Source organism: Patagioenas fasciata, chromosome 19 (assembly GCF_037038585.1).
Source record: "Patagioenas fasciata isolate bPatFas1 chromosome 19, bPatFas1.hap1, whole genome shotgun sequence".
Classification (NCBI taxonomy): Eukaryota; Metazoa; Chordata; class Aves; order Columbiformes; family Columbidae; genus Patagioenas; species Patagioenas fasciata.
Window position 1 is genome coordinate 6,275,547 of NC_092538.1, and position 27,065 is coordinate 6,302,611.

At 50.8% G+C, this 27,065-nt stretch overlaps 2 protein-coding genes across 4 annotated transcripts in view; both read left to right on the forward strand.

The window, feature by feature from the left end:
• The window catches only part of ATP2A3 (ATPase sarcoplasmic/endoplasmic reticulum Ca2+ transporting 3), a 50,297-nt gene extending 40,276 nt beyond the window's left edge, over positions 1-10,021 (forward strand). The window contains exons 20-22 of one of the 2 annotated variants that reach the window (XM_065853114.2): positions 77-194; positions 1,803-1,875; positions 5,488-10,021. In XM_065853114.2, the coding sequence (XP_065709186.1) occupies positions 77-194; positions 1,803-1,875; positions 5,488-5,563 (267 nt within the window). In that variant the 3' untranslated portion in view covers positions 5,564-10,021. The remainder of the gene's footprint in view (positions 1-76; positions 195-1,802; positions 1,876-5,487) is intronic. The other variant, XM_065853116.2, reaches the window with a different exon arrangement.
• A 4,592-nt stretch (positions 10,022-14,613) lies between these two features.
• Positions 14,614-26,862, forward strand: P2RX1 (purinergic receptor P2X 1). Of its 2 annotated transcripts, none has more exons than XM_065853145.2 (13): positions 14,614-15,252; positions 18,425-18,572; positions 19,103-19,174; positions 19,613-19,682; positions 20,177-20,273; positions 20,965-21,045; positions 22,465-22,606; positions 23,333-23,463; positions 24,110-24,200; positions 24,739-24,804; positions 25,448-25,540; positions 26,071-26,118; positions 26,384-26,862. In XM_065853145.2, the coding sequence occupies exons 1-12, from the start codon at positions 15,116-15,118 to the stop codon at positions 26,113-26,115; spliced, it is 1,173 nt and encodes a 390-aa protein (XP_065709217.1). In that variant the 5' UTR covers positions 14,614-15,115; the 3' UTR covers positions 26,116-26,118; positions 26,384-26,862. The 2 variants fall into 2 exon arrangements, with proteins under 2 accessions (XP_065709217.1, XP_065709218.1); XM_065853146.2 differs by having other exon boundaries at positions 26,436-26,862.
• Positions 26,863-27,065: the final 203 nt, after the last annotated feature.

Below are 27,065 nucleotides of genomic sequence, written 5' to 3' on the forward strand. Positions count from 1 at the left end.
CAACCTGACCTTTAAAACAAACAGAACAATCCCACCTCCTTCCCTATTGATATCTCTAATCCTTTCCATCTTGCAGCTCATCTTCCAGGTGACCCCGCTGAACTGGCCTCAGTGGGTGGTTGTGATGAAGATCTCGCTGCCCGTCATCCTGCTGGACGAAGGACTCAAGTACCTTTCCCGCAACCACCTGGACGGTGAGCATGGTCTGCACCGCCCTGGGTTGTGTTTGTTCCCTGCTGCTTTGCTTGGGGTTTGTGGTGGCTTCACTTGTGTGGTGTCTGCATTGCATGTTCATCCACCTTTGCTGTGAAAAAGGGACTTTTTCTCCTACCTCTTCTTTGCCAGGTGCCATGCCAGGCAGAGCTTTCTGCTTTAAATACTCTCTTAGGAGCTGGAGCACCAGATAAGTCTGATATGTGTATATGTCCAACTTCTCTTAAATCCCTGGGAACTGGATCCTTTCTCTTACCAAGCAAAACAAATCAAACACTGGTTTGTAACAGGAATCCTTCATTTTTTTCCCCTCAATTTTCCATCCCTCTGTGGCCATCCTTATCTTGTATTTGCTTCCTCTATTTTAAGTTCAAATAAGAGCTGAATGAATTATAAACTGGTTTTAATGGGGTTGCCCATGCAGAGGAGAAGCAGCTCCTGTGACACCGGGGCAGGGGTTCCTGTCTGCTCCTGGGCTGTGTGCTGTAAATCACAGCGTGTGCTTAGGCAGCTCTCCAAAGAGAGGATATCAGCTTTTCTTCTGTTTCTTGCAAAAGTTGTTGCTGTGGGTGATATCTGCGCTGAATTAAACCCACACATTTTCCTGGCTGTGGCTGCCAAGTGGTGCCGCACCTGCCGTGGGACTGGTCGACCAGCATCCTGGGGATTTGGGGCATCCTAAGAGCCTTGTTTGGTTTCTCAGGCAGCAGAACCATGCAGAAAGCTTCAGATAAAGAACGGGGAATTATTGCAAGCAGAAAACCATTACAAACTGGTTGTGCTTCCCATTGCCAGGTCCCAGCATGCTGGAGGTGCTCGGGTCAGCTTTGCTATCTGCAGTGAGCTGACACTTAACCACAGCGATTGCAGCGAAGCCTCTGCTGAGAAACAGAGGTGCAGGGACTCATATTTTTACAGACCAGATAGAAATTGTTTCTAGCTTATTTTTGTTTAATTGTTTCATCTCTTATCAGACTGGTAGGTGCTTTGCATCACCCAGGCTTGTTTTATCATACAATTACAAGCCTGTTGTAACAATCTGATGGCACGGCACTGGGCTGGGGCGTAGGAGAGCTGGTTAAATTCCTGGCTGCTGCATCCCATGCATGCCCTCGGTCTGCACTTCACCATCTGTGATCTGGAGATGAGCCTTGCTTTCTCCCACACTTCGCATTTCTCTATAAAAACTCGGTGCTGTTGGAGGACAGGCTTTTCTTCATCTCTGCCGGCACAGCTCTGAGCACAGCAGGCTTCCTGGCAGACCTACAGTGCTTTTGAGTCCCATTGTACCGGTTCAGACTGTTTCCACTACACATGTCATGCTCTCAACATGTTGTGGTCCACTGAGCTGCCCTCATGCTCATGGTCATGGTGCTGCTGATGCTCACGGGTCGCTCTGTGTCTCATCCAGCAAGGGTTTCTCATGCAGCTATTCAATCACAGCTACGGGGCAAAATCACGCTTAAATCATCACATTTGAAACAAATAATTGAAATCCTGCATCTTCCTAATTCCTCTGGGTGTTGAAAAGCAACCCAAAAATACTCTAAAAGCCACTGTTAAATGTGGTATTGTGGTTTTTTTACCAGGCATTCTCAGGACAGTAAGACACACGTGGAGCAGGGAGCACCAGTTGAAAACCTGCAGGACTCCAGAGCAAGGGTTGGCTTTCCTATGTGTCTCATCCCCGAATGCCGTATTCCCGTGTTTCCTCCAAAGCCTTGTTCATGTGTGGTGGGGACCTGTTTGGAGTGTGTCTGGGTGAACATTGGTTGGAAAATCAACTGACAACAGAGTCTGGGTACAGGGTCTCCTTTCCCACACTGGCCTCTGTGTTCCTCTGTGTTTTGCTTCAAAATAAGGTTTAAAAAGCCCATGAAGCACCTGTTTGCATAGCAGTTCTGGCCAGGGGGGCAGGCCACCACTTGGCCTCTGCCAGGCAATGCTCGAGGGTGGTTTCCAGCGTGATACCTTTTGAACCAAAAATCTGAGGGGTGGCCAAGGGCGTTCAGTTGTGGGATGCAAATGTCTAGCTGTGAGTTCTGCTGATTCAGGTTTTGCATGGATAATTTTCTCCTTTGATCAGATTTAGATAAATCGTGTTTCCATTACACTGGATTTTTCCTTGTCCTTGAAGCAGCAGAAAGCTGAGACTCTTCAGTTTTCATGGTGGTCTCAGTGTTTGACATTCCTGTCCCCATTACTTCCAGCCTCTCATCTTGCATGCCTTCCATGTATTGCTGCCTTCATCCATATCTGGCCCCTCTGATGTTTCTGCCCTCTCAGTTTTGGGAGGTGATGTGAATGTGAGACTGCAAGCAAAAAGTGCTCGGCTGAGCGACATTGGCTTGGTGTGACCTGCAGATGTTCTGGTCATGAGTGTGGAGACGTTCTCCAAGACCCTCTGAGGTGTCCAGCACACAAATACACGCCAGCAGGCTCACAAGGGCTGACCAGCCTCAAAGCCTTCTTGCCCTAGTATTTTAATATTTGCCATGCTCTATGCATTAGAGTGTGTTGCTTTTTATGGCATGTAGAAGGAAGGTTTCCAGGAATTTCTCACCTGTGCCGTGGTAAAAGCAGGAGCAAGTCAAGAAGCGAGTGCTTTCTGCAACCCAGCTGTGCAACTGCCCCAACAGTGGCAGCGTCACTGAAAATCAGAATGTTTGAGGCACAAGAATTGTCGTTGTGTTTTGTGGCAGCTTAGTATTTACGCAGCTGTTTGTCCTTATGCTGCCCCTGGGCGATTTTGCAGGAGCTGCAAGGTAGTGGCCACACTTCTGGGTACCTGTCCCCACCAGGTACCGGTCCCCTCCCTGTCAGGCAGCACAGTCATCTGCAGTCTCTGTCCACTGCAGATGCTATGGAAGTGAGATTGCACCCTTTCTACCACCGAGGGATATTTGGCCTCTTATCTGCAAAACTAGTGTCGTCTTTGTGCTTCAATATCCTCACACAGGAGAGCAGCTGGCAGAGGTGGCTGCATGGTGACAAGTGCATCACCCACCCTGCCCAGGCCAGTTGGAGCTCCACATCCCTCTAAGACAGCCCAAAATCTGTATCCCATCACAAAAAACCTCCAGCGCATAGCAAAAAGGAGCTGCTCACCCTCATCTCCCCCGTGCACCCACACCTGGGGATGAGGACAGCCCCCAAATCCCCCTGGGAGTGCAGGGGCTGCTGCAGCCGCCCGTTTTCCCTGCAGAGATTCCCAGCAGAGAGCCGGGAGCGGGCGGCTGTGGCTGCCCTTGTAGGGAAATCTCTGCACGGAGCTACCTTGGCTGGGCGCTGGCGCCGCGGGAGGAATGTGTCCCCATGGGCCAAGTCGTTCAGTTGAGCTGTGGGATGCTCTGGAGGAGAGCAGTGCTGCACCTTTCAGTGCCGGAATCTCTCCAGATGGGATTTTACAGCTCTGCTCCCTTGCTTTTTCATTTGTTTTTTCCCCCCCCTCTCTCCTGCTTCCTTCTATGTGTGCGTGTGCCATGCTTTAGAAGAGCAGAGGGAAGCTCTTGGTGCTTCTGCCCTGGTATTGCAAAGCAATGGGAGGAGGGTTTCCCATTCATTTTTTCCAGGGTCTCGGCTGAAGCTCCCAGTGCTGTTGTGCAATGGGGGAGAAGTGCAGTTTTCCAAACTATGAGGTCTGCAGCATTTCTCTCAGTGGAGGGAGTGATCTGTGCCTTCAGCATCACCTTTTACGGGAACCCATTAAGGGGAAAGTCAACAGCAATAAGGAAGAACCTCCCACAGAGCCTCAGCTGTCCCTGTGGGGAGCAGATCTTCTAGATGAACTCACATTGTTTGGTCACAGGTTTGCAAGAGTTGAAGGGCTGTGATGCCCCTGAGAAATTTGGTGTGAGGCACGATCCAGATGGATCATGACCACACCATCATTCCTGCAAACAGATCCCCACATCCCCCTTGCTCCTGTCACCAGCGTGTGGAGAGGAGAGCCAGACACCGGCATTTAGGGACCGGCATCCTACTAAAGCAAAGTGGGAGCTGTACCCTCAACTGTGTGTTACCCAGCAGTGACTGTTCAGCTGCCAGAGCTGCTGAAGAGACACCCCTGCATCACGGAGATGAATTTTGATTATCGCAGTGAGATTTAAGACAACGCGGTCACCAGCATCCCAGCTTTGCTCTGAAGCCTGCGATGCGGAGGTCATCCAGAGGGATGCTGCTTTTGCAGCAATCAGTTTTGTTTCAGGACACGAGGGCCAGCGCTGGAACGAAATTTTGGCAGAAGCTGCAAAAAAGTTCTTGTTTTTTTTCTCCTCTCTCTCCCCTGTTATTTATTAATTCCCCTGGAAGCTTGTTGGCACCAGTGTTGGCAGCAGGCGCTGAGCCTGGCTGGTGGCCCCAGGCAGGACCCCGATTTATCAAGAGCACAGCAACAGCGGTTCTTCTGTGAGATGTGTTTGGTGATGTGTGCAGCGATGAAAGAGAGAGAAATACAGCTGAAAGATTCACAGAAGTGATTTTTCTAACTCTTCTCAGAAAGTGCTGCCTTGGGGGTGGTTTTTTTTAAGAAAAAATAACTATTCTGTGCAGACTGACCTGCCAGCAGGGTCTCTCCCAGCCCCAGGCTGAAGAGTAGCTGCTGCCTTGGGGGGCTACTTGAAAATTGGGGGTCTGGTTGGTGTGAGTGGAGCTCTGGCAGGGATTTCAAGGCTGCTCACACCGAGTTCAAGCTGAACACCATAGCTTTCCTTCAAGCCATGTGTTGCCTGTTACCTTCCATGTCCAACTCCATCTGTCAGCAGGGCAGGAGGAGGGCAGTGCTGGGGCTGGGGCAGCCGCTGCAATGGGTAGATTGGTCCTTGCTGGTTGTTCTGGAGGTATATGTGGGTGTAAATGTATATATAGTGTGTGTAAGTGGTGTCAGCCCATGGAGCAGTATTGGGATGGGCAGTGGGATGCAGGGAGCTTCTTCCTCCCTGCACTGCTGCCTTTCCCTGGGTGTTGCGCTCATTAGGAGCAATAACGAGGGTTCCCTGCCGGCTCGTCTCCCTGCTGTTACTGCCCACGTGAGTCTGACTCTTCCCTTTTCCTACGTGCTGCAGGCTGAGCGTGCTGAGCCCTTCCTCACCTGGGGACCAGCATCCTCCTCCTCATGCAGCCCGAGCTGCTGTGGCTGCGGTTGGGCCAGGGATCCCAGGTCCCTGCTGGGATCAGCCCAGGAGCAACCCCTCTTAATAACAAAGACAGGGAGCTGCTTTGCTTTTGAAGCCTAACCAATACTTTTTCTTCTCTTTTTTTTTTCCTTTGTTTTAGGAGAAGAGGACAAGAAATGAATGACATGAAGGAAACGCTCCTACCTAAAGGATCCCTAACTTGTAACTCGGACTGAAGTCTTGCATGTGTGACCATCGCTAGAAGCCAGCAGGACATGCATGTGTCCGACTATCAGACAAATGCGGGTGAATCGTCGAAAAGAAAAATACTGATTTTGTTTTGTTTCGTAGCTTTTTTTTTCCTGTACATAAGAGTGCAATTACTGGACAGCTGGCGTAGGGTTTGGGGACGGAGCTGTGCGGACCTGGGTCATCATAACGTGGTTCCTTGGGGATTTATTCCTGCAAAATTTGAGACCTTCTTTCCAATTTTCACTCTGATGGGGTGAGCTCAGGCAAGGTGTCCTTCACGGGAGATCAAGGGGGAAGTCGGGGTTTTAGGCAATATGCTGAGCGTGGGCAAGATGCTGCATCCCCCAGCAGGGTGGGATGTGCAAGGGCAGCTCATGGGGGCAGGAAGGGCTTGGGGAGGCAGGCGAGGGGGCCGTGGGTTGGGGTCACCAGCCCCCGATGATGTCTGTGGTGTTGGTGGGTGCATTACTAGTGCGTTCTGCTCCGGTGGCTGCGGTGTCCACGGGCTGTGGCAAATAGCTTCACGGTGTGATCACCATGGTGTGGAGCTCACGGATGTCTGTGTGTATGTCCAGGTTGGGTACGTGTGGTGTAAGGTGAAGTTCTCCCTGTTTATCACACTGTCCTGTTTGATCCCCATGTTGCGGCAAGCCCTGCACCTTCTCAGGCTCATCCAACACCAAAGCGCGATGTCGTCTTGTCCGCTCTCCATGCGATGTCTTGTTAGATCCCACCTGCTCTATCTAAGCTGTAGCCACCTTCCTTGTAGAGACAACCATTTAAAGCAAAGCATGGGGATGGCCAGGCTCGCATTCCTCATGTCTACTGCTCCATCCTGGTCACTCTTTATGTACTCGGTTGATTTTTAACTATTTCCCTAGCAGGAGTAGACATTAAGTCCTTAGGAGCATGTCCATGAGTTCGTGTCCTCTGTTCTGGAGGACATCACTGTCTTGCACAGGGAATCCTTGACACCGGTGATCCACCTTTGAGAGGGGAATGAATGTATGTTTGTACATAATGGAGTCCTTCTCCGTGAGCGGTGTTCGTCGTGGCATCACTTTCTATAAGGCATCAACTTTATTTTATCCTCTTGGGATTTTTCTGCAGCAGGAGTGACACAGGCTGCAGTGGGAGTGTGTGGATCAGGAGTGGATTTTGGGATCCAGTAAACTGGTCTTTCTCCATTGAGCTGCATCAGCTGTGGAGCTGATAGTGGGTGATTTCTTCTCCAGCTCTCAAAATCCTCCCTCCTATTTTCCTCACGTTCCCCTATGATCCGTCTTGATGATGTTCGGTTAGCCAGACCTTATATCTTTCCTTTTTCTTAAATTCCAGCAACAGCACTAGAGCCAGGGTTTTGAATAGCATTTCGTTTCTTTGCTGTTGGATTTTTTTCCTTTACTTTTTTGTCTCTTAAAAGCTTCCAGTGCTTTTGTTTCTCTTTCACCTGGGCGAGAGCTACTCTCCCTCTGTACAGTAGGTGCCAAATACCATCCTTCCTTTCTTTTCTCCATCACCAGCATTGAAGATGAGCAGAGCCCCCAGACCAATGGGAATGTACAGAATTGTTATACTACTGAGCTGATTTAATTGTACAGAAAACCTTGCATGAAATGTTGTTATTGTATTTAATATATAATGTATTCAAGGAATTTTAATATGGAGCTCTTTAAAAAGATCTTTATAGATACTCTGTGGTTAGAAGATTGTTGCTGATTTTTTTTTTTTTAATATTATTATACTTTGTCTTGAAGTTCTATTTTTCAAATGTGTTCCCATGAGGCAACCAATTCCCCTATAAAGATTCTTGCTATGGATGAGACTCACCCTGGCACAGAGGACCAGGGCATGACCCAGGTACTGCTCAAGCCTTCAAAATAAGGCTTCAGTAAGACCCGTGCCATCAGTATATGCTTTGCCCTTCCCCAAGAAGGTGGATCTCACCCTGTTTTAGTATAAATCATCTCCAGCTCTCTGTGTTGGGAAAGAACCAACAGGAATTTAATCCAGTACCAACTCAGTGACTTCAGAGGAAATTGCTTCTGTGTTTCCCTGAGGCTGAAAACCAGTTTGGCAGAGGCTGGACCAGGTCCAGAGCATCTCAGCCCCATTTGTTGGGTCCAGTGGGACTTTCAGCTACCTGGTGGCATCTCCCTGGGACATGGTGGCCTTGGGCCATCACTGCTGCAGGGACCTGCTTGGTCCATTCACTCTGTATTGCACCACCCAAGCTAAACTGGTTTCCCTGGGTTTAAGGGTTGGTGTAGGATTATGAGTTTTACCCAAATATGTATGTATGTGGAGGACTTTCTTTTGTAAAGGTCCCACTAATGAGTACTGAATAATGGAGGGGAGTCTTTAATGTAAAGAAACCCAAAAGGGGAAAAGAAAAATGAACTAGGTGTCAGAGCGGAGATGAAATAATGACATTTTAACTCACTGTTTAATTCCTGCAGGTAATTTTCGCTTAGTCTCACCTGACAGTAGAGAGCTGAGGGTGGTGGTACCAGGCATCCTTCTGAACCCCCTGACAGAAAGGCTCTTTGAAGAGATGCTGTGTTTGTTATTTTATTGTTGATAAAGATGCCAAATTTCTGTTATTTTATCGTTGCTGGAGATGCCATGCTGCTGCAAGCCTGGGCAATGTGGATCTGTTTGTCCCGTCACTGGGTTGCAATTTTGAGTTACCAAAACCCAAGCCATCATGGGCAAGAAACCAGAGCCGCGTCCCAGCCAAAGGCTTGTTCTCTCCAGCAGCAGTAAGTTACATTTGCTTTTTAATTGCAAGCCTCTAGATCTACCTAGAAAATAGTGCAGGAAACCTCCACTTAGGCTACCTGGAGGAGGCATCTCCCGTGCTAGGAGGGACCATTTTGACACATCCCCATTTCCTCTTCTGAATATTTCCGCCCCCCTTCCCATCCTTTAATTATTTGTCCCCTCAGTGGTCAGAAACACAGGTTGCACTCCCTGCTTTTCAATTACAGAACTTACAGTTCAGATATTTTATTGAAGTTGAAAAATATCTGCAGATCCAATTATTTTTCCTTTATGCTTCGGTGAAGGGTCAGGATAAATCACAGAGTAGTTATTTATTGTGTATATGCCACCAGCAGTGTGCTGGGCACTTTTGCAGGCTGGAGCATGTTCTTGTGCAAACTGGGAGATCCCAGAGCTGAGACCATCACTTCGGGATCGGGTCTTGTGTCTTACCAAGGCATCCGACTGTGCAATACAACGGAGACGGACACTGGGTGGCTGTTTTGCCCAAGAACTTGTTAAAAAAGGCAGCTGAGGGGCAAAGCCTCTGGGATTCTTGCTTTTTTAACAAGAAGAGTTTAGGATTTATTTACTTTTTAGTTTTATTGTGATGGTGCTGCCTGGCATATTCAGAGTTTTAAAATAAAACTCAGGTCTTTCCAGCAAGACCTTCAGCATCCATAGGTTGCTGTGACAGATGCTCCATGCGCAGGGCAGCAGCGATGCAAGGTGCCTGGCGGAGAACGTGCCGGGTCGGCAGCGCGGGGATGTCCACGAGCACTTTATTCTCCTCTCAGGGCCAAGCACCGCACTGGGTCACAGCCAGGGAGGGGAGTGAGGGTCCCTGGAGTGACCACCTGTGGGGGACAGCTTTGGGCAGCAGCCGTGACAAGTCTTTCATGCTGTTTTTGGGGTCTTGTGTCGTTGTGGCCAGTTGCTGGATGAGCTCTTTCCCCTGCGGCGTGTGATCCTGTTGGGAGGCACACTGGAAAAGGAGAAAGAGAGATGCTCTTCAAGCAAAGAAGTGCTGCATCTGATGTTTTATTTCTGTCTTGTGGCCGCTGTATGGCTCGGGGTTTGGCTGAGGTTTTTGATCTGTGTGTTTGAGACTTTGGCACTGTGAAGATGTCGTACGTGTGTTTCTGATGCTCCGCTCAGCCAAGGCTGGGTGGTACCACCAGGCACTGGAGAAGTCAGGAGTAGGAGGGACAGGCTTAACTGTAGTGGCTGGGAGACTTAATTCCTTTAACAGCATCAAATCTAGGATTGAACCGGAGTCTCTGCTCACGGTGTGCATGGTCGAAGTAGCCAGAGGAGCATTAGGACATCTCGGCAGCAGTTTATATGAGATGCATGAACAGCCAAATCTAAAAATCTCTGGGTTTGTGCTTCGTAGTGAAAGGTAAATCATTATATCTTGGGGGGGTGGGAGGGTGTTATCTGAGGGGTAGAATTGAAAGAAACAAGGTTTCCTATTTTATTATATGAGAGATATTTTTCCACTAAATTACTGCTTCCTAAATTGTGTCCTTTGTCCGAGTGTAAATAGCCAGATGTGCTGTGAAGACGTGGGAAGGCTCCTCATGGTCACATCCATACCAATCCACTCTGTTCACACAATATTGGGCTGATTTGTTTTATACTTATGAAATTACAGAAATAAAAGCAATTTTACTGGATGGCTCTGAGGGTTTTTTTGTTGGAGTTTTTTTTGTTGTTGTTTAATGATTGTTTTTTTTTTTGGCTTTTATTACCACGTTTATGGCCGATATGGGGGACATTTGGGAGCCCACGGAGCTGTACCGGAGTGCCTGTGGGCATTCTTCAGCCGTAAAAGGAGTTGTGCTCGCCAGATCAGGATTTCTTGTGGGTTTTCAAAGCAGCCAAACTAGAAATGGAGCTGAGCTTGTCTGGCATGGGATGACAAAGGCGAAATGAAAGGAGTGGCATGATATGACTGTTGGGAATTTTTTAAAGTACCAGCTAATTCGCTCTTGGGGCCCAATAATACAAATAACGCTGCTAATTTTGACTGTGTCCAGAATAGTCCTCACCTTATCTCCCCCAGCTGAGAGAGGAGGTTTAAATAAGCCCTGCAATGACCTCCAAAAGAAATAATTATGAAAGAAATAATAATTAAATAACTTGGCCTCCTCTGGATGGTGGCACAGGGCCTCGGGGCCATGCTTTTCCATCTCCATGTTGCCTGAAGCTCTGCTCACGGTCACGTTTTGAGTGGAAAATCCTGCTGCAGCCACGAGTCATGTTTTGGAGCAAATCTGGGTTCATGGCAACGTGTGTCCATGGTGTGTTTTTGCTGGGATGTGGCCCCATGTGCCCCTTCCCAATGCTACAGGCAGGAGAAAGGTGCTACACAGGGTAACCCAAAACTTTTGTAACGCAAAGAGGGATGTGGACACCCAGGAAAATGCTGATATTTTGGAAAGGTCCACTGCTTGGCCTCCTCTTTCCAAATGCAGAGCTGGTCTCCAGCACTGGCATGGGAGAACCACCACTGCCGTGGCTGGATGTGACCCTCAAGCCAGTCGCTGTACCAGCTGCTCCTGGGGATGCAGCGCTGTCTCAGCACATAGCAGTGAAGGCAAAAACCCCACAAATCCCCCACCTGATGTTTCATCAGTCCCTGGACCACTGGGGCCCATCACCACTGGGGCCATGCATGTGGTTAGGAGGCAGGATTCAGAAAACAGGTGTAGCACCCCCTAAGAAAACTCCCAAGGATTCCCATACCCCATGGTGAGTGTTCAGCTACCCCATGGGACATCGTGCCATGCTCCCAGCAGTGGTGATGGACACAGAGCCGCTGACACCCTTTGGTCCCCCCAGCATCTCGGGGTCATGTGTATGCTTTGGCGTTGGCTAGGCCACCACTGAGGTTTTTCCAGGGCGATGTGTTGCCGCAGCAACCAGGGATGGAAATGCTGCTTCTGTGGGGTGAGTACCACCAAAAACATCTGTCTGCGCCAGGGCATTGCAGTGCAGGAGGGGCACAAAGCGGAGCCAGCCCTGCTGGGAAGGAGCGAAGAGAGGTCAAGGACAAGTTAAAATTGGAAAGAAAACTGAACATGCCGTTTCGTAGGATCTTGCTTGCTCTCATCTGCCAATTTTTTTCCACCCCCTCCTGTTTCCTATGGCCAGCGGGGCTGTACGAGCATCTCCTCTGGTTGGTGGGGGCAAGGAGGTCTGTGGCAGCCAAAATTTCTGGGAAGAGCCACCAACGTGCAGAGGCTCTTCCTGGCAACATCGGCCACTGCAGGTCCCCTTTGCACCCACCGTCATATTTTAAATTTGCTTACTGCTGTGTTATTTCTCCCAATCCCCAGATTTTCAGCGCGCTGCATATTTTTGTGTTGAAATTCAGAGCTCCATGCTGGAATCTGCCAAGCATGAGTCTGGATTGTGTAATGAGTTTCATCTATTATATTTTTTTCTTCCTCCCCCTCCTCGAAGTTTTTAGAAAAGCAATGTCTGAGAGCTCTGAAAGATCTGATAGCTTTTATGTCTAGCACAGCTTTGCTTTCCTGGGTGTGGGTAGGCTTGAGCCCCATGCAGAGACTTCCAGAGCCCCCTCTTTGTGTTCCAGCAGCTCCTCCATCTTCTGGGTCCATGTCCCAGCTTGAACCAAGGATGAACTCCTATTTCCGAATGTCTCCCTTAAAAATACCATCTTTTGCATTTTTTTCTCTCTACAGCCCTGAGCAGAGGCTGAGTTTGTTTAATGGGTAGGGGGAAGGAATTGCTTTCACAACCGTGAACTGAGTCCTGTGTTAAGCCCCTGGAAGCACTGCTGGAGATGCCCTTGGTGGGTCACCAGCTCTCAGTTCCCGACCCAGCTGGAGCTGAAGAAGATGCTGGATAAGGCCAAACCCAGTGCTAGAAAGCGTTTGGACAATCTGGTCCGCTCTGTGTCCCCACACTGTGCTGCTCCCAACCCATTTGGTCCCACGTTTGCACGCTGCTGGCGTCAAGCCCAGCTCAGATCTTTCTGTGTCTGGGACAAACTCAGCTGCTTAAGCTGCTTGAAAGTGGCTGAGAGATGTGAAAGTTGTTTGGGGGAAATGGCTGTGAGTGTACTAACAGCACTGTACAGGTTTGTATCTGCAGGAACCCAAGGTAAAAACATCCCCACGGTCACAGCTGCTGTGCAAGTGTCTGTGCAGCGGGTCATGGGCATCCCTCTGGGATGCACCTGACACAGTATGCTTATAAAACCCTCTTTCAACTAATTCTTCTTTAATTTTTATTTTTCATTTAAGCATTACAGTAATATATTCATCATCACAGCAGATGATTGCAAACAGAAAGCAAGCCCTGACCTCGCATCAGCTCCTGAACTGCAGCAGAAACCATCACGGCCCCATGAACTCGGCATTCCCCGACAGGTGGATGCCCTATCCAGGCAAGTAATTTAAGTTTAACAGCCCAAGCAGAGCACTTCCCCACGATAACCACCTGGCAGAGGCGGGAGGTGTGGTGGGAGCTCACACGGGTTATCACCCAGAGAAAAGCCACGGCAAACAGGACTTTTGCAGGCATGCCGGCCAGCTGGCACCGCTCACACACACACATCGCTGTTGTGGGGCCAGGTAGCTTAGCAATGCCAGCTCAAAGCCATTCATTTCCCTGTTGTAAAGTAATTTAAGGAATGGCAAACCCAGGGATGGCATGGGAGAGATGCATGACAGTGGCGTGCAAGCTCATGAGTGTTTAGGTTATGATTTTTTTCAAGTGTTTCGTGCCATGGCCAGGAGGGTGCCCATGCTGGGTGCTGGTAGCAGCCCAGGAGAAGACCCAGGACGCGGGGGTGCTGCCATACGGGGGTCCCCAACTCCCACATCTCCCAGGCCATGTCCATGGGTTCCAGGCCTACTGGCCAGCTGCAACATGGCTCCAAGAGATGCTAAAATGGGAGATGCATATTATCTCCCAATGGAAAGTATTTTAGCTTAAATCCATGCTATAACCATTTTATTGACTCCAAGTACCAGGGAGAAGGTTAGAAGTGACTCTTTTACAAGTCATTTTGCTGTTAAATTTAGCTGTCCTATTTTCATTATCCCCATGGCTTTGGCAAGGGTGAGCAGCCTTCCCTAAAAGGCCTCATTTCATACAGTAAGTTATTTGCCTCTCTCCTGACAGATATCTAAGCTTATAAGGTTTGTCTGCTCCACTCAATAGCGGTATCAGCCTTCAATCTTATATGATTAGCATCAGCATTTTGTGTTTGTTTTTGGCTCCCTGTCTGACAGCTTCCCAAGTTGCTGAGGACTGGGGCATTGGGATGGTGTCACGTGTAATGTGGGATCATCTGATTTTGATTCCCAGGCTTCATGGTACACCCAAAAGATTTGTATAATTGGCTCATCTGCTTTTTCCTCCCATTTTCCCTGTTGCCCAGCAAAGATAATTGATTCGTTCCATTCATTTTGTGGTTGTCAGGTCTGCAAAATATTGACTCGATAGGTCAATGTGATGTCAAGTGATGGGCAATTGAACATAAGAGGTGATTAGGTTAAAATAAATGTTTCGGAAAGGAAATATTTACCCCTGCAGGTTAAATTTCTCTGAATTTCCAAAACCATTTCCCCCTGCAAAGAGGGGACCTTTGAGGTCCCAGGAGGCAGCAGATGAACCGGGGCTCACGGGATGGAGCCTCTCCTTGCAGGGAGTTCTGAAGCTGCTGAGCTCTGAGCTTTTTAGGGGAAATACCCTCTTTTTCCCCCAGAAAAAGCCCTCCTCAACCCTAGAGCTCCCGAGCAACAAGCTCTACCCCCTGGGGCTGTGCCTTCGAGGCTGCCCAATGGGATGCAGTACGGGTGCAGGATCCCCCAGCCATGAGCCAAACCCCATCAAGGCTTCTCACCATGACAAGGTTGTCCCCCAAATTTTGGTCTGGCATGTGCAAATCCAGCCCCTTTTTCAGTGATGTTCACTCAAAGCTGTGCCTGCACCACCCTGCCGAGCATCCCTCGCTGTGACCCAGGCTGGCCCAGCCCCACTCACGGCCATGCCTTTCAGGAAATGCTGGAAATGCTGAAAATGCTTCAAAAAGCGCCCAGCCTGGCCTGGGAACCAGCCAAGCCCCAGCTGGGCAGCCTCACCGCAGGAGGGAGCCAAGCGCCTGGCTGCCCCGTGGGTTGGCTCTGATTTGCTGGGCTGGGGTTTCTGTGCCCCCACCCTCCCCTGTCTTCACCCTTTTCACAGGGCAGACCCTGAGGGACAGCACAGGACATGGGTTTGGGACATGAACGAGAGGCCCACAGCCCGAGGTGGCTGCTGGGGCAGGAAAGATGCTACCCCAACCTCAGTTCCTAAAATCCTTTCCCAGGACCCCCACCAACTCCCCCATCTCGATGTCACCCCCAGGGGTGGCTCGTGGTCCCTGCTCACCCCCAGCCCTGCCTGCAGCCCCAGTGTCCCCATGGAGGGCTCCTGCCCAGGCAAGGGTGCATCCCTGCGGGCAGGCGGCTCCGTCCCGCTAGGACGTGGGCTGGGCAGCGGGGTGGCCCTGCACCCTCCCGCACCCCGTCCCACCCCCGCACCATGTAGGGCACCGGCTGCTCCCAGCCCAGAGCTTATAGGAAGAGGAAACCCTGTCCTCACGCAGAGAAGGAAACCCGACAGCCCAGATGTGCACAGAGCAACGCCGATAGCCTTGTTATTATAGTTTTTATTATTTTTTTTCTCCTCCTCTCTACAAACAGAGGAGCTGCAGGAGCGGCAGCGGGCACGGCCCGACCCACGGCACAGCCATGGGGCAGAAGTGCATGGAGAAGGTGTCCTCCTTCCTCTTCGAGTATGACACCCCCAGGATGGTGCTGGTGAGGAACAAGAAGGTGGGACTGACCTTCCGGCTGATCCAGCTCATTGTCCTGACGTACATCATCGGGTAAGGCTCCCTGGCGCCTGCTTTCCCCTGAATTAATGCATTGCCAAGACGTTAAAAAGCAATGGAGACAAAGCGGCTCCTATACCCCTTATATCCTGATGTGGAGGGGTTTATTGCTGATGGCATTGCATCCCCCTGGCCATGGACACTGCTGTGCAGTCCAGTGTCCCACCATGGGTCTTCCAGATGGCCACTTGGTCCCCATGTCCTCCCCAGAAGCTGCTGCATGTGTGGGCTGGAGGCTCATCCCTGCGCACCCCTGCTGTGTGTGCCGGGGCCCCGTCTCCTCGCTGAGCCACATCCAAATCCTGCTTGAGCTGCTGGATGGTGGCCTGAGAATCTGTTGTTATTTTTATTTTCATTTATATTAACTAGGAGGCAGCTGGGGCCAGAACAGTGATTTGTGAGACCCAAGCGGCTCAAGACAGGACCGTAAATCTTCCCGTTCACCGCCCCGCCAGGGAGGCAGGGCCAGTCCAGTGGCTGGGGCCGGGATGGAGCCACGCTCCAAATCCCTGTTTTGCTTTGCTTATGGGAGGCAGCCGTGGTGCGAGAGCAACTGCTTAAAAAAGGCAGCGAGTGGAGCAGGCGGGCTCAGAGCCCTGCAAGATTGCGTGTCCTCGGGTGCCCCAGAGCTGCTGTCCCTGCCACAGCAATTCGGTCCCTGTCGCCTTGGTGTGGGATGATGCGCTGTGCTATGGGATGTGATGGTTGATCAAAATCTTTGCTGTGCCCCCATGGCTGCTGTGGGGTCAGCCCTTGAGAGAGACCAGCACCATTCCATCAGGAAGGGGCCCACAGCAGGGAGAGGGGGTGTCTGGCTATGCACTGGAAAAAATGGGTATTTAGGAGCAGCAGTGGCCATCCCGGCTTTTAGCCCAGATCCCCTGGAAATGAGGAAGAGCTTCCCAAAGGGTCCCCGGGGGACCCCACATTGCTCTCACCAATGCTTTGGCTCACAAAGGTGATCCTCAGCCCAAACTGCTGCCAAGCCAAAGTCCCAAGGATGCTCCATTGTGAAGGGCTTTGCACTGGCCCTAGACTGGTGTTACTGGGAGTGGTGTTGGGTCACAAGGGCTGAGCCCATGAAGCCCCAGGGCTTCAGCAAACACGAATGGGGGCAGCCGCTCCTGCAGATGGGGAACCTGCAGTGGTTACTCGGACCAGGACTTCCTGAGGAAATGTGGCTTATGCAACCCAGCTGACATGGGACAGGCAACCAGGAGGGAGAAACTGGGGGTGACAGGAAGGGGCAGTGAGGAGGACGTTGGCATAAAGTTACTGTAATTCCTAAAGTTTTGCTTTTTTGGTGGGGTCAGGCTCTGCTAGAGAGAGGCTGCCTGTGAGTGCAGCTGCCTGTAGTCCCACTGGCCTCTGGCATCCCCTCCCTGCCCACAGCACTGCGTCCCATTCCCTGCTCACGCTGAACCACAATGCTTGAGATTTTCTCTTCTTTGAAGGCAAGTTGGGCAGGCGGATATTTATTTACAATTACCCCAGCTTTGGTTCCCACAGGCAGCAGGCATGGGATGCTCGTGGGGATGCGTGCCAATGCATGGCTGTGCTGGGGGACGTGTGGCAGTGCCACCAGTGCAGAGGAGGGACGTGGGGCTGACCCCACCAAGAGATGCGCGTTACCCTTGGGGAGCAGCTCTGTCCTCTGCCTGCTCTTCTTTCTGCCGATACGCTGAGCTAAGGCAGTATCACTGCTGGCCAGGTGATGCCATCACTCCCCAGCTGCATATTGCTTTCTGGCTTTCGTTTCCCAAAAATTTCTCATGCGAGGAGGCTGAGCTGCAGGATGAGGCTTGGTGACTCTGTCACATTGCGGAGTGACACCAGGGGACTTGTACCACCCGGGCAGAGCTTGATGCAGCATTTACAGCATGATGGGGAAACAACACCTTGTTTGCCGTGACCACAGCTCAGTGATAGGGCGGGAGTCACATCCTGCCCTGCCATGGGGAAGCTGTGTCACAGGGGGGTGGCCAGCCCTGTGTGCCCGCTGTCACCTCTGCCAGAGAGGGATGAGATGCCAGCGGCAGAGACTGTGCTGCATGCAGATTTAGGGAAACACTCCACTATGGTGACATCCATTGTAACCAGTATTACCCAGCATGGCCCTGTGCCTTGGAGGAGGTTGGAGCTGGGTGTCCCAGCTGGGGTGGCAGCAATGCCATCCCTGAGTTCCCCTCACCTCCTGTCCTGGGATGCCAATGGGGCTGCAAGCCAAAAAGCACCATCCCTAAGAGGACCCTGTAAGGTCTGTTACCCACAGGGCAGAGCTCTGGGCAGTACTCAGGGTTCCCCCATTCTCTCCGATGCCTGTTGGTCAGGTGCCCGAGGACAGGCTGACACGCCGGGCTGGTGTCACAGACTGTCCCACGGGCAACACGCTGCCTCTGTCGTGGCCAGCGGGACCAGTGCCCGTGGCAGCGGCGACAAAAACCAGATCTCTCCTTTTTTAGCACCAGGAACGCTCCGCGCTGCCGGGAGCGCTACCCGAAATGGTCGCTCACCCGTGTTTATAGTCTTTCTGAGTCAGAGTTAATCCAGCAGCAGCATGTTTATGCTGTAGGTTAAATAGTGTCAGGAGCAGGCCCAAATGACGGGCTGGGAAATGTAGGGAGAGCCCCATGCCAGGCACAGCAGTGTCCCCAACCTGCTCCTGCAGCCCTCTTGGAGCCAGGGCCACGGCTCCATGGTTCTCTTTGCTGGATGGAGAACAGTGTCCCTGAACAACAGCTGTGTCCAAACTTACCCCTGTCCTGCCCCTGCAGACACTGTTTTTTGGAGAGTGCCTGTGAAGTGGATCAGGAGAGTCCTGGTGGGTCACTGAGCCCAGCACGCTGCAAACCCGCCATAGGCTTCAATCCCAAATGGCTGATGGCCACCTTGCTCCACCTGCCTTCACACATCCACAAAATGTGTCCCAGTCCCTCAAATAAATCATCCCACCATGGAAGTCAGGTCCTGCAGCTACCACATGCCTCAGGCAAAGGGTGGGAGAGCGCAGCACACATCCCTCACCTGGCTGGAGGAGATTTGGCAAATAAAACCCCAGGTGAGATTTGGTAGGAGAAGCCTCAGTCCAAAGTGTTGTGGTGGGACATGGGGCTTCTGCAGATAAATGCTGGTGGCCGTGCTCACGCCAACACCTTTCCCTACCCAGGTGGGTTTTCCTCTACGAGAAGGGCTACCAGTCTCAGGACAGCATTGTCAGCTCGGTCTCGGTGAAGCTGAAAGGCCTGACATTGACCAACGAGAGTATCATAGGCCCTCACATCTGGGACGTGGTGGATTATGTTTTCCCACCCCAGGTAAGCAGGCAGGGTGGGTGGGTTGGAGAGGTTGCTTTTCTCCCGATGGCTGATTTTCCCCGTGTGCTGGGTGCAGATGGGCTCCTTAGGGCAGACTGTCTATGGGGCTAACCATGACAGGGTGTCCCTGTGGTGGAAAGCAAGTTGCTCCTGCCACAAACCTCTGCCAGGTATCACCCCTGGGGAGCATTCGGTGCTTGAGACCTGCCATGGTTGATGTGGCACATTTGAGGCTGCCTCCAAAGAGATCAAAGTTTCTCAAGTGCCTCCAGATAAGCATCTTGGGCAGGAAGGACAGTCCTCTACTGTCCCTGGGGCTGGTGACACTGCAGCTGCATGGAGCCACCACCACCTTCCCATGCTGCAGTGGAGGAGATGGAGGACCCAAAGTTAGGGAGAAAGGTGCCACCTGCCTGGAAGTGCCCTGGTGGTTTGGGTGCCCCACTCCTTGTCCCAGGGAGAGGCTCCTCACAGAGACTCCATCAGAACACACGGTGCCAGCTGTGAGCTCCTTGGCTGTGTTTCCACAGGGGGACAGCTCGTTTGTGGTGATGACCAACTTCATCGTCACCCCCGGACAGAAACAAGAAACTTGCCCAGAGGTAAATGCACTGACTTCCTTCAGCAGCCTCTGCTTCTGTAATTTTGGGGGGTTGTGGTGGTGGCACTGGGGACATTTTCCTGACATTGAGAACTTTAGTAAAAGCCTGAGTATGGCCCCATGGTATCGTTCCTGACTCATAAATGCTACGTGAAGCCTTTTATTCTGCTGAAGAATGACCAGCATCCATTTCAGTTTTCTTCCATTTGACGTGATCAAGCAGAGGAGCCTTGAGGCTTAAATAAAAGCATCTGCTTGGGGTCTTTTTCTTGCTTAATCTGGACATCCCTTGTTGGGAAGCGGTGTATGGACAAGGTTCTGGCTGCAGCCAAACAGTGTTTCCCCCGAGGCAAAGACTGCCTGGTGAGGCAGGAGGGACAGAGGGACCAAAACCGCAGGGTGGGATGCTGAGAGGCGCTCACCTGCTTTCTCCAAACAGCTGCCGGACGATGGGTTCTGCACGCAGGACAGCGACTGCAGCAAAGGGAAATACAGCCGGCAGGGACAAGGTACGGCACGGGGCTCCAAGGCTCTGGCACCGGCATTTCTGGTGAGATGTGCTGAGCACTGCGCGCTCTGGCAAAGCTGCCGGGCTGGCGTGTTGGGGGGGTGACATTTGGGCCAGTGATGGGGTTTGGGAAAAGCCTTTGATATCTCAGGTGACGGTCCCAACTGGGCCAGTCCTGCTTTTCACTTCAGAAAGATGGCTGAACTGTAAAACACCATCCCAACAAAAGGTTAAGCATTTCCTCAGAGTGCTATCTTTCTAACAGACAGGCATTTTCTGAGGTGTATTTAGCAAGAAAAATGTCCAGTTGCTCTCTTGTCCAATAGCACAAGAGGAACCCGAAGCTGAGAGGCTGCATTTAATTACTCTTTTTGCAAAGGGGCACCAAAGCCCTGAGTATTTTGTGCCTGGGATGCCTGTGGCAGGGCTGAAGCTCCAACCAGATCCCATGCAGCTCAGTATCCATGGGTGTGAGCAGCCCTCTCTTCCCCACAGGCCTCATGACGGGCAAGTGTGTGAATTTTAACAGCTCTGTGAAGACCTGCGAGATCTTTGGCTGGTGCCCTGTTGAAGTTGATTACCACATTCCCAAGTAAGGAATGATTTTGTTGCCCCATCTTCCACGCCGGTCCCACCCCAGCTGCACCAGCAGCACTCGCTGTAGGGCAGAGCAAGCCGGGGCTCTGCGGTCGCTGGGTGGGTGCAGACCCCATGGCTGTACATGCTGCCCTGTGTCCACTGGGGTTTTGTGCCTCTCCTGGCGTGGTTTGCTCCCTACCTTGCTGGCAGCTCACCCTGTCTTTGCTGGGTGCTCTGTGCGTTGGCCAGCAGCCCCATCTATGCTGTTTGCCTTCAGAGTAAATTTGTGCTCTGCCCATGGGATGTTCTCCAGCTCCTGCCACCATGGACCGCTGGGAAACACCTCCTGGTAGATGCTCCTCTCCTCACACAGGGGCCACAGGGACATGCCTGGGTCTGCCAAGGAGCTCAGGGAAGTGTGCAGGCCCTTGAGCTCTCTTCCAGCCACCTCAATGTTCTTTTGGGGTTTCCTAACTGAAATCCCAGCACCTAACTCCCTCTCTGTCCCCTAACAGGCATTTCCACACTTCCTTGGGGCTTTTCTGAACCTTGTGAGCATCTTTCACTTAGGAAATTCAGGGACAAGATCACGAGTTCTTCTAGGTCCTAATTGTCCCTGTTTAGATAAATCTCCATCAAATGGAGCTTTCACTGGAGACCAGAGAGCCAAGTGATGGATGCATGGGAACATTTGTGTTTTTCAGACCTGCTTTATTGTCAGAAGCAGAGAAATTCACTTTGTTCATCAAGAACAGCATCACCTTCCCCAGGTTCAAGGTGTCCAGGTAAGGGAGGGTTTGGGGGGACAGCTTCTGCTTGGTTCCCCCAGCCATGTCCATAAAGGGAAACCATGGGTGTAGCTGGATGCCCAATGCGGAGGATGCTCATCAGCAAGCCCAGGTCTATTCACACTGCTGCACCGATTGCCAGATTAGCTGATAGGAACCGAGACATTTCCCTGCCAAATCTGTCCCACCTCAGCTGGCAGCTCTGGTTACAGGGAAGAAGTTTTCTGGAGTTAATGTCCCCTGAGTCACCCTCATATGATGCACATTAAAATATAGCTGCTCTGATTCCTCCTTTTTTTTTTCTCCCTTTTCCTCCACAAAGATAACAGTAAATTACTAAATGCCTCAGTGGCATGTGAGCAGTCAGGACGAGCTTTCTGCTGAAAAATGAGCAGAGGCCCCTCTTACCATCACGGTTCCCAGCTGTTTGTGCAGTGGGTTGTAGGGTCAGCCCCTTTTGGGCAGCGCTGGAAACGGTGCCACTGGCTGAAAGCATGCACACGAGTGGATATGTGATGGCACCGATTATATATCTGATTTGGAACAAATTAACAGAAGCTATTTGTGCTGAAGAGAGCAGATTCCTAAGTCAATTGCGTCTGCGCTGCAGTCAAGGTTAAATGCCTTGGCAGCCAACACGCCTGGCAAAGTCTTGAGCTTCACCCTTAGAGGTGGCTGGGAGAAGGGATCCCACACCAGCAGCAAGGAGAGGTGACAACCTGAGCAGGACAAGGGGACATGGTGGGGAATAGCACATCCTGGAAGGTGGGGGCAGCTGGGCTGGCTGCTGTTGCAGGGGCTGAGCTGGAGCCAGTTGGGGTCATGGGGAAACTTCCTGCCTTTGATCACAACAGCTAATTAACTGCTGAGCATAAACGATGGGATGGGGTTGAGCAGGGCACAAGGCTTACAAAACCATCTGGTTCAGGGAGGCTTCATAGAAAGACTATTTTTAGGCAAAAGAGCAGAGTGGAAGGCAAGACATTGTCCTTCCCTTCCCACCCTTTCTGGAGGAGATGGTAAAATCCAGCTAAATGTAAAAGCTGTGGGATGTGCGATCCATGAGCTGTCCTAGATGAAAGCTGTTGGTGCACAGAGCATTGCCTGGCAGAACCCATGGATGAGCTGGCATGCGAATGGCAGAAGCAGCTGGGAGGGACGGTGGAGAGGCCATGGGAGGGTTTGCAAAGCTGAGGAACATGAGAAGAGGTTGCTAGAAGAGTTCAGGCAGGGCTGGAGGAAAGGGCCAAGTCTCCATGTGCGGGGCCTGCTGAGCACATGGGGGGAGGAAGACAAAGCCCTGAGCTTTGAAGTTACCTGGCCTTGAGCAATGGGTTGGACCAGGGACTTCCAGAGGTCCTTTCCCAGACAAATTATTGAGTTATTCAGACTTTCTCACTCTCTTTTCCTTCACAGGCGCAACTTAGTTGAGGGCGTTACCAAGCAGTACCTGAAGAAATGCACCTATCACAAAGTCACCGATACCTTATGCCCCGTGTTTGACGTGGGATACATAGTGAAGGAATCGGGTCAGAATTTTACAACCCTGGCTGTTAAGGTACTTCCATTTCAAATGATGTTTCTTGTCCTCCCAGGACACCAACAGAGCAATCGTCCCTGAGCTGTTAAGGTGTGAGGGATCTGTTTTCTCAAGGACTTGCAAGGCAGTGTCAGAATTAGCTCTTAAAGATAATACATTTCCTTGGACATGGCCTAATACTTAAGTCTTTCTTGGAAACTCCCCTGTAAGACTGACAAGATTTGATCTGCTGGCAATAAGTCTAGAGTTCGGTTTGTTTTAATTTCTGCGAGGAATAACTAGAGCTGGATGGCCAAATCCCATCCAACTGAGCTTGGAAGCTTCGGCTGGATGGTCAAATACCGGTCATCCCACAATGCAAACTGCAGTCTCTCCCTGGGCTTGGAGATGCAGGTTTGCCCAACACTTCTCAGGCTGGTATGCAAGAGTATTCGCTGTTTGTGCACTGCAGAGTCTTAAACTAACTTTGCCAGGCATTAAATAGAATCGGAGGCTTGCATATATTAAAGGTGCAAAAAGACAAGCCTCTGGGGCACAAGCTGGACTGAGCTCAGCAGGGACTGCTTCATTTCCTAGCAGAAAACCTTCCTAGAAGAGGTTTTCTTCTTATTTCCATGGGCTCATTTTGCTCTGCTCTATGACCTTTAATTTAGTTGTGTATCCAGCATTTAGGGCAGAAGCAGGCTAGGTCCAGGGAGGTTGGGCTGAATGGGGCAACCTTGTGACTCCTCTCTTGGCTTGCAGGGTGGAGTGGTGGGAATCACCATAGACTGGAACTGTGACCTCGACTGGCCCATTCGGTATTGTAAACCCATTTACCAGTTTCACGGCCTTTACAACGATGATGGAAACGTTTCACCAGGCTTTAACTTCAGGTAAGGAGACCCCTGTTATCTCTCCAGGCAGAATTCAGAGGTGACATTTTTCAGGATCCCAGAGCATGCAAGGGATGGTAGAAGATCAGGGGCTGTTCTCCAAAATACTCACCTATTTTGCAGTGCCAGAGAGCTGTGCTTTCTTTAGAATGGCATGAGAACAGTGATAACCTGTTCCTTGGCCTCATAATTACCCTGTTGCCTTTCCCTGTACATTTCCTCTCCCTTGCATTCTCTCCTGCTCAGCAGAGCTCTCGGGAAGCCCTTGAAAGATGGGAGATGGTGCAAGGTCACCTCTCATGCTCCCACACTTCAAAGCATGCAGCCACAGGGTGACATTTAGGGAATGGGAAGCTTCCACTAGCGCTGCACTAATATCTGCTGTCACGTAGCACTTGTGGTCACCGAGTATCAGCTCAAGCATGAGCTTTAGCTCCAACTTGCAGGCAGGGAAACTGAGGCACGGAGGGGAGAGCTGCCAAAAGCTCAGCTCCTTCAGGTGGATTAAGGAGAAGGTTGGGAACCGATCCATGATCATGCAGCTCCAGACTCCTCTCCTGCTCCTGTCAAAATCCCAATGCTATTGGGTTGCAGGGGGCTGTTAGACACCCTGGCAGGCCACTAATGCTCACCTCCAATTGGACAGATATGCCAAATACTACAAAGAAAATGGGACAGAAAAGAGGACGCTCTTCAAGGTGTTTGGGATCCGGTTTGACATTTTGGTGAATGGCAAGGTAAGGGTGGCCGGGCGCTGGGTTCTCCCCGTGCCGTGTCCCCAGGCAGGTACCAGCTCTGTAACAGCACCACGGTCTCGTGGGGTCAAGAAAAACAATGAGTGGTTTCCTCAGGTTAGTGATTTTGTCCCCAAAAGCATCACAATGAGTTGCATGGAAACTGGAAAGTCAAAACCCTTCACTAATATTTCCAAGAGCTGAACATTTGCATTCTTCTATTTTGTCTTTTTTCTTCCCTGACTTTCCTCATTGTGTTCCCACAGGGAATATATAAAAGGTATACTTTTTAAAATTAAAGATACAGGAAGCAAAGTAATTTCAATTTGTGTGAGTCTCAACCCAACCTAGCGTATTTTCCTGTTTGATCAGTAAGCTTGAAACCAGCTCTTACCCAGGTCCTGTTTCTGTGTTGTGGTTTCAGTTTGGGTTGCTGCAAGGCTCTTTAGCTGAGCCTCACAGCTATGGCACCCTTTTTTCCCTTTTCTTTTTTCCCTGGTGTTGTTGTAACATATCACCTCTTTTCTCTGATTTTATTCAGGCAGGCAAATTTGACATCATCCCCACCATGACCACAATCGGCTCTGGAATTGGTATTTTTGGAGTGGTAAGTTCAAATATTTCCAGCCTCTATATGGAGACTCTCAAATAATTCTCCTTCCTTAAGACATCTGTGGGGAAGTGTCCCTGAGGAGCAGTGAAATTCTGGTTCCCGTTCAGGCAAAAGGCAGAAAGGAGCCGCTCTCCTGCCTCACTAGCTCAAGAAAATAGATTCCTGCTGCCTACTGGCTGATGTGAATTCTGCTGGCGGGAGTCACTGCCCTGCCGAGTGAGGTGACACAGGTTTTTGTGATGGAGCCATGTCTTGGTATCTTGATAGTTTCAATTTAGAGCCAGTACTGCGTGGGTTTTGGAGGTGATGGGCAATATTTCACACATGACAGAAAACCGATATCCTCTTTGGTTATGGTAATTAAAGATTTTGGTGTGACCCAAAGGGTGCTGTGCTCTCCATACACCTAAAGTGGAAGCACTTCTGTTGACTTAAATTGCCCAGTATTGAACCTATCACACCTCACTGCTGTCCTAAATGAACACTCAGGGGCAGTATGATCTTTATCAGCTGCCACATTGTGGGTTGAAGTAGAAGGGACCATAATTTGTGGGGCAAACTGGAAGAAGCTGGAAGTACAAGGTGGCACAGATGAGCTGGGAGGGCAGCCCCAACTCTAACTGCACTTTGATTTAAGGCCTCTGTCCTCTGTGATGTGCTCCTGCTGCATTTTCTCCAAGGACGGGACTATTACAAGCAGAAGAAATTCAAATATGCGGAACAGGAGCCTGTAAGTAACAGCATGTCCCCCCCTTGCAAAGGCTCTGGTGGTTGTGAGTGTGGATGTGTGTATGGGCAATGATGCTGTAACAGAAACAACATTTATAAAATATGTTCAGGTGCCTCTCTGAGCTAGTGAGAATCCTGAGCCCTTGGGACTGTCAGAGATCAGGACTCATTAATATCTTCTCCAAAATTACAGAGATATTCTGTGTGACTTCCTTAATAACTTCATTCCCTTCCTTCATCCCCAGACATTCCTGTGTCTGGTAACACTTGCATTGCTTTAAGGGAAGCAGAGGCAGACCAGTGCTTTAGCAAACTGGAAAATGTGCCCCTTTCTGCTTTCTGAGAACATCTTCATGACTGTGGGATATTTCATGGCCTTTCATAGGACACAAAAACAGCTCCCCGCAAATTCATCTGAAAATACACTTATACACTGAGGTCTGGAAGTTGCTGTTCAACCACATTTTTCCCTGGCATTAGAAAGGGGTAGGTCTGTCAAAGAATCATTGTTTTCTTTTATTTAACCCCCAGTCGAAGTCACATAAGAAGCAAAAGGAGCTGGACAACGTGCAGTGAGAGGTGAGCGGTGTTTCCTCAGCTCTGCTAGGTCTGGCTGGCAAGCTGTGGGATTTGGGGCTCTCTCAAAGCCCCTGGGAGGGCAGCAGGGCTCCAGGAGGAGATCTGAGCCCTGGGCTGTTATGTCTAACCTGGGGCCAGCATTTCCCAGGGCAGCACTGGGTGTAGATGTGGGACTGACATCGCATCTTTGATGGCAGCATCACTTGAAGAGGGGCAGCGGGGGGGAAGACACCAAAAATCACTGTGCACCCCTCTCTCTTGGTAGAATCCACACTGACCGATGAACCTGCACCCTATTTCTCCTCCTCCTCTTCTAGAACACAGTCATCATCCCTTGTCACCAGCCTGCATTAGCCAGCCGATGGCGGGACATGCTGCGATGCTGCGGGTGGGTTAAACTTGTGTTGGGCATCAGGGAGCCACGAGGGCACTCTCGGGACCCCCCACCGTCCATGCTGCAGGGCACTGGGGTCCGCTGCCTTTGCAGGTGCTCCCAAAGGGCTCCTGCTGTGCCGGGGCCGTGCCAGGGCATCCCGCACCCTGAAGCCCCTGGGGAGAGCATCGCTGCCTCTCCTTCCCCAGCAGCATCCTTGGGCAGCTCCAAAGGAGGAGAAGGGGAGGGTAGGAGAGCTGGCAAAACCCATGCCCAGACCCTCAGCATGGGAGAAAAATGGTTATTTTGTAAGGATGTATTTTATTAAAAAAAAAAAAAAAAAGAAATAAACCTTTAGTTTTTCTACTACATCCCTTTGTGGTGCCCATGATTGGTCCGGGGCATGGGATATGCGGTGCTTTTCAGCACTGGGGGTTTGTGTGTGCACAAAGCAATCCTGTAAATTGAGTGGGAGCATGGGGCCCATGATGGGGTCAGTGCAGGCTCTGCCTTCCCATGCAGGGCCCCTGGGCCTCTGGCCCCGAGCAGGGGCTGTTATCAGGGTTGTCACTTG

Excerpts from the sequence above, each read along its gene's own strand:
- P2RX1 (XM_065853145.2), top strand. The coding sequence starts at position 15,116 with ATGGGGCAGAAGTGCATGGAGAAGGTGTCCTCCTTCCTCTTCGAGTAT. Across the intron at positions 18,573-19,102 it reads ATTATGTTTTCCCACCCCAG|GGGGACAGCTCGTTTGTGGT; the intron begins GTAAGCAGGCAG and ends GTGTTTCCACAG. Across the intron at positions 20,274-20,964 it reads GTTGATTACCACATTCCCAA|ACCTGCTTTATTGTCAGAAG; the intron begins GTAAGGAATGAT and ends TGTGTTTTTCAG.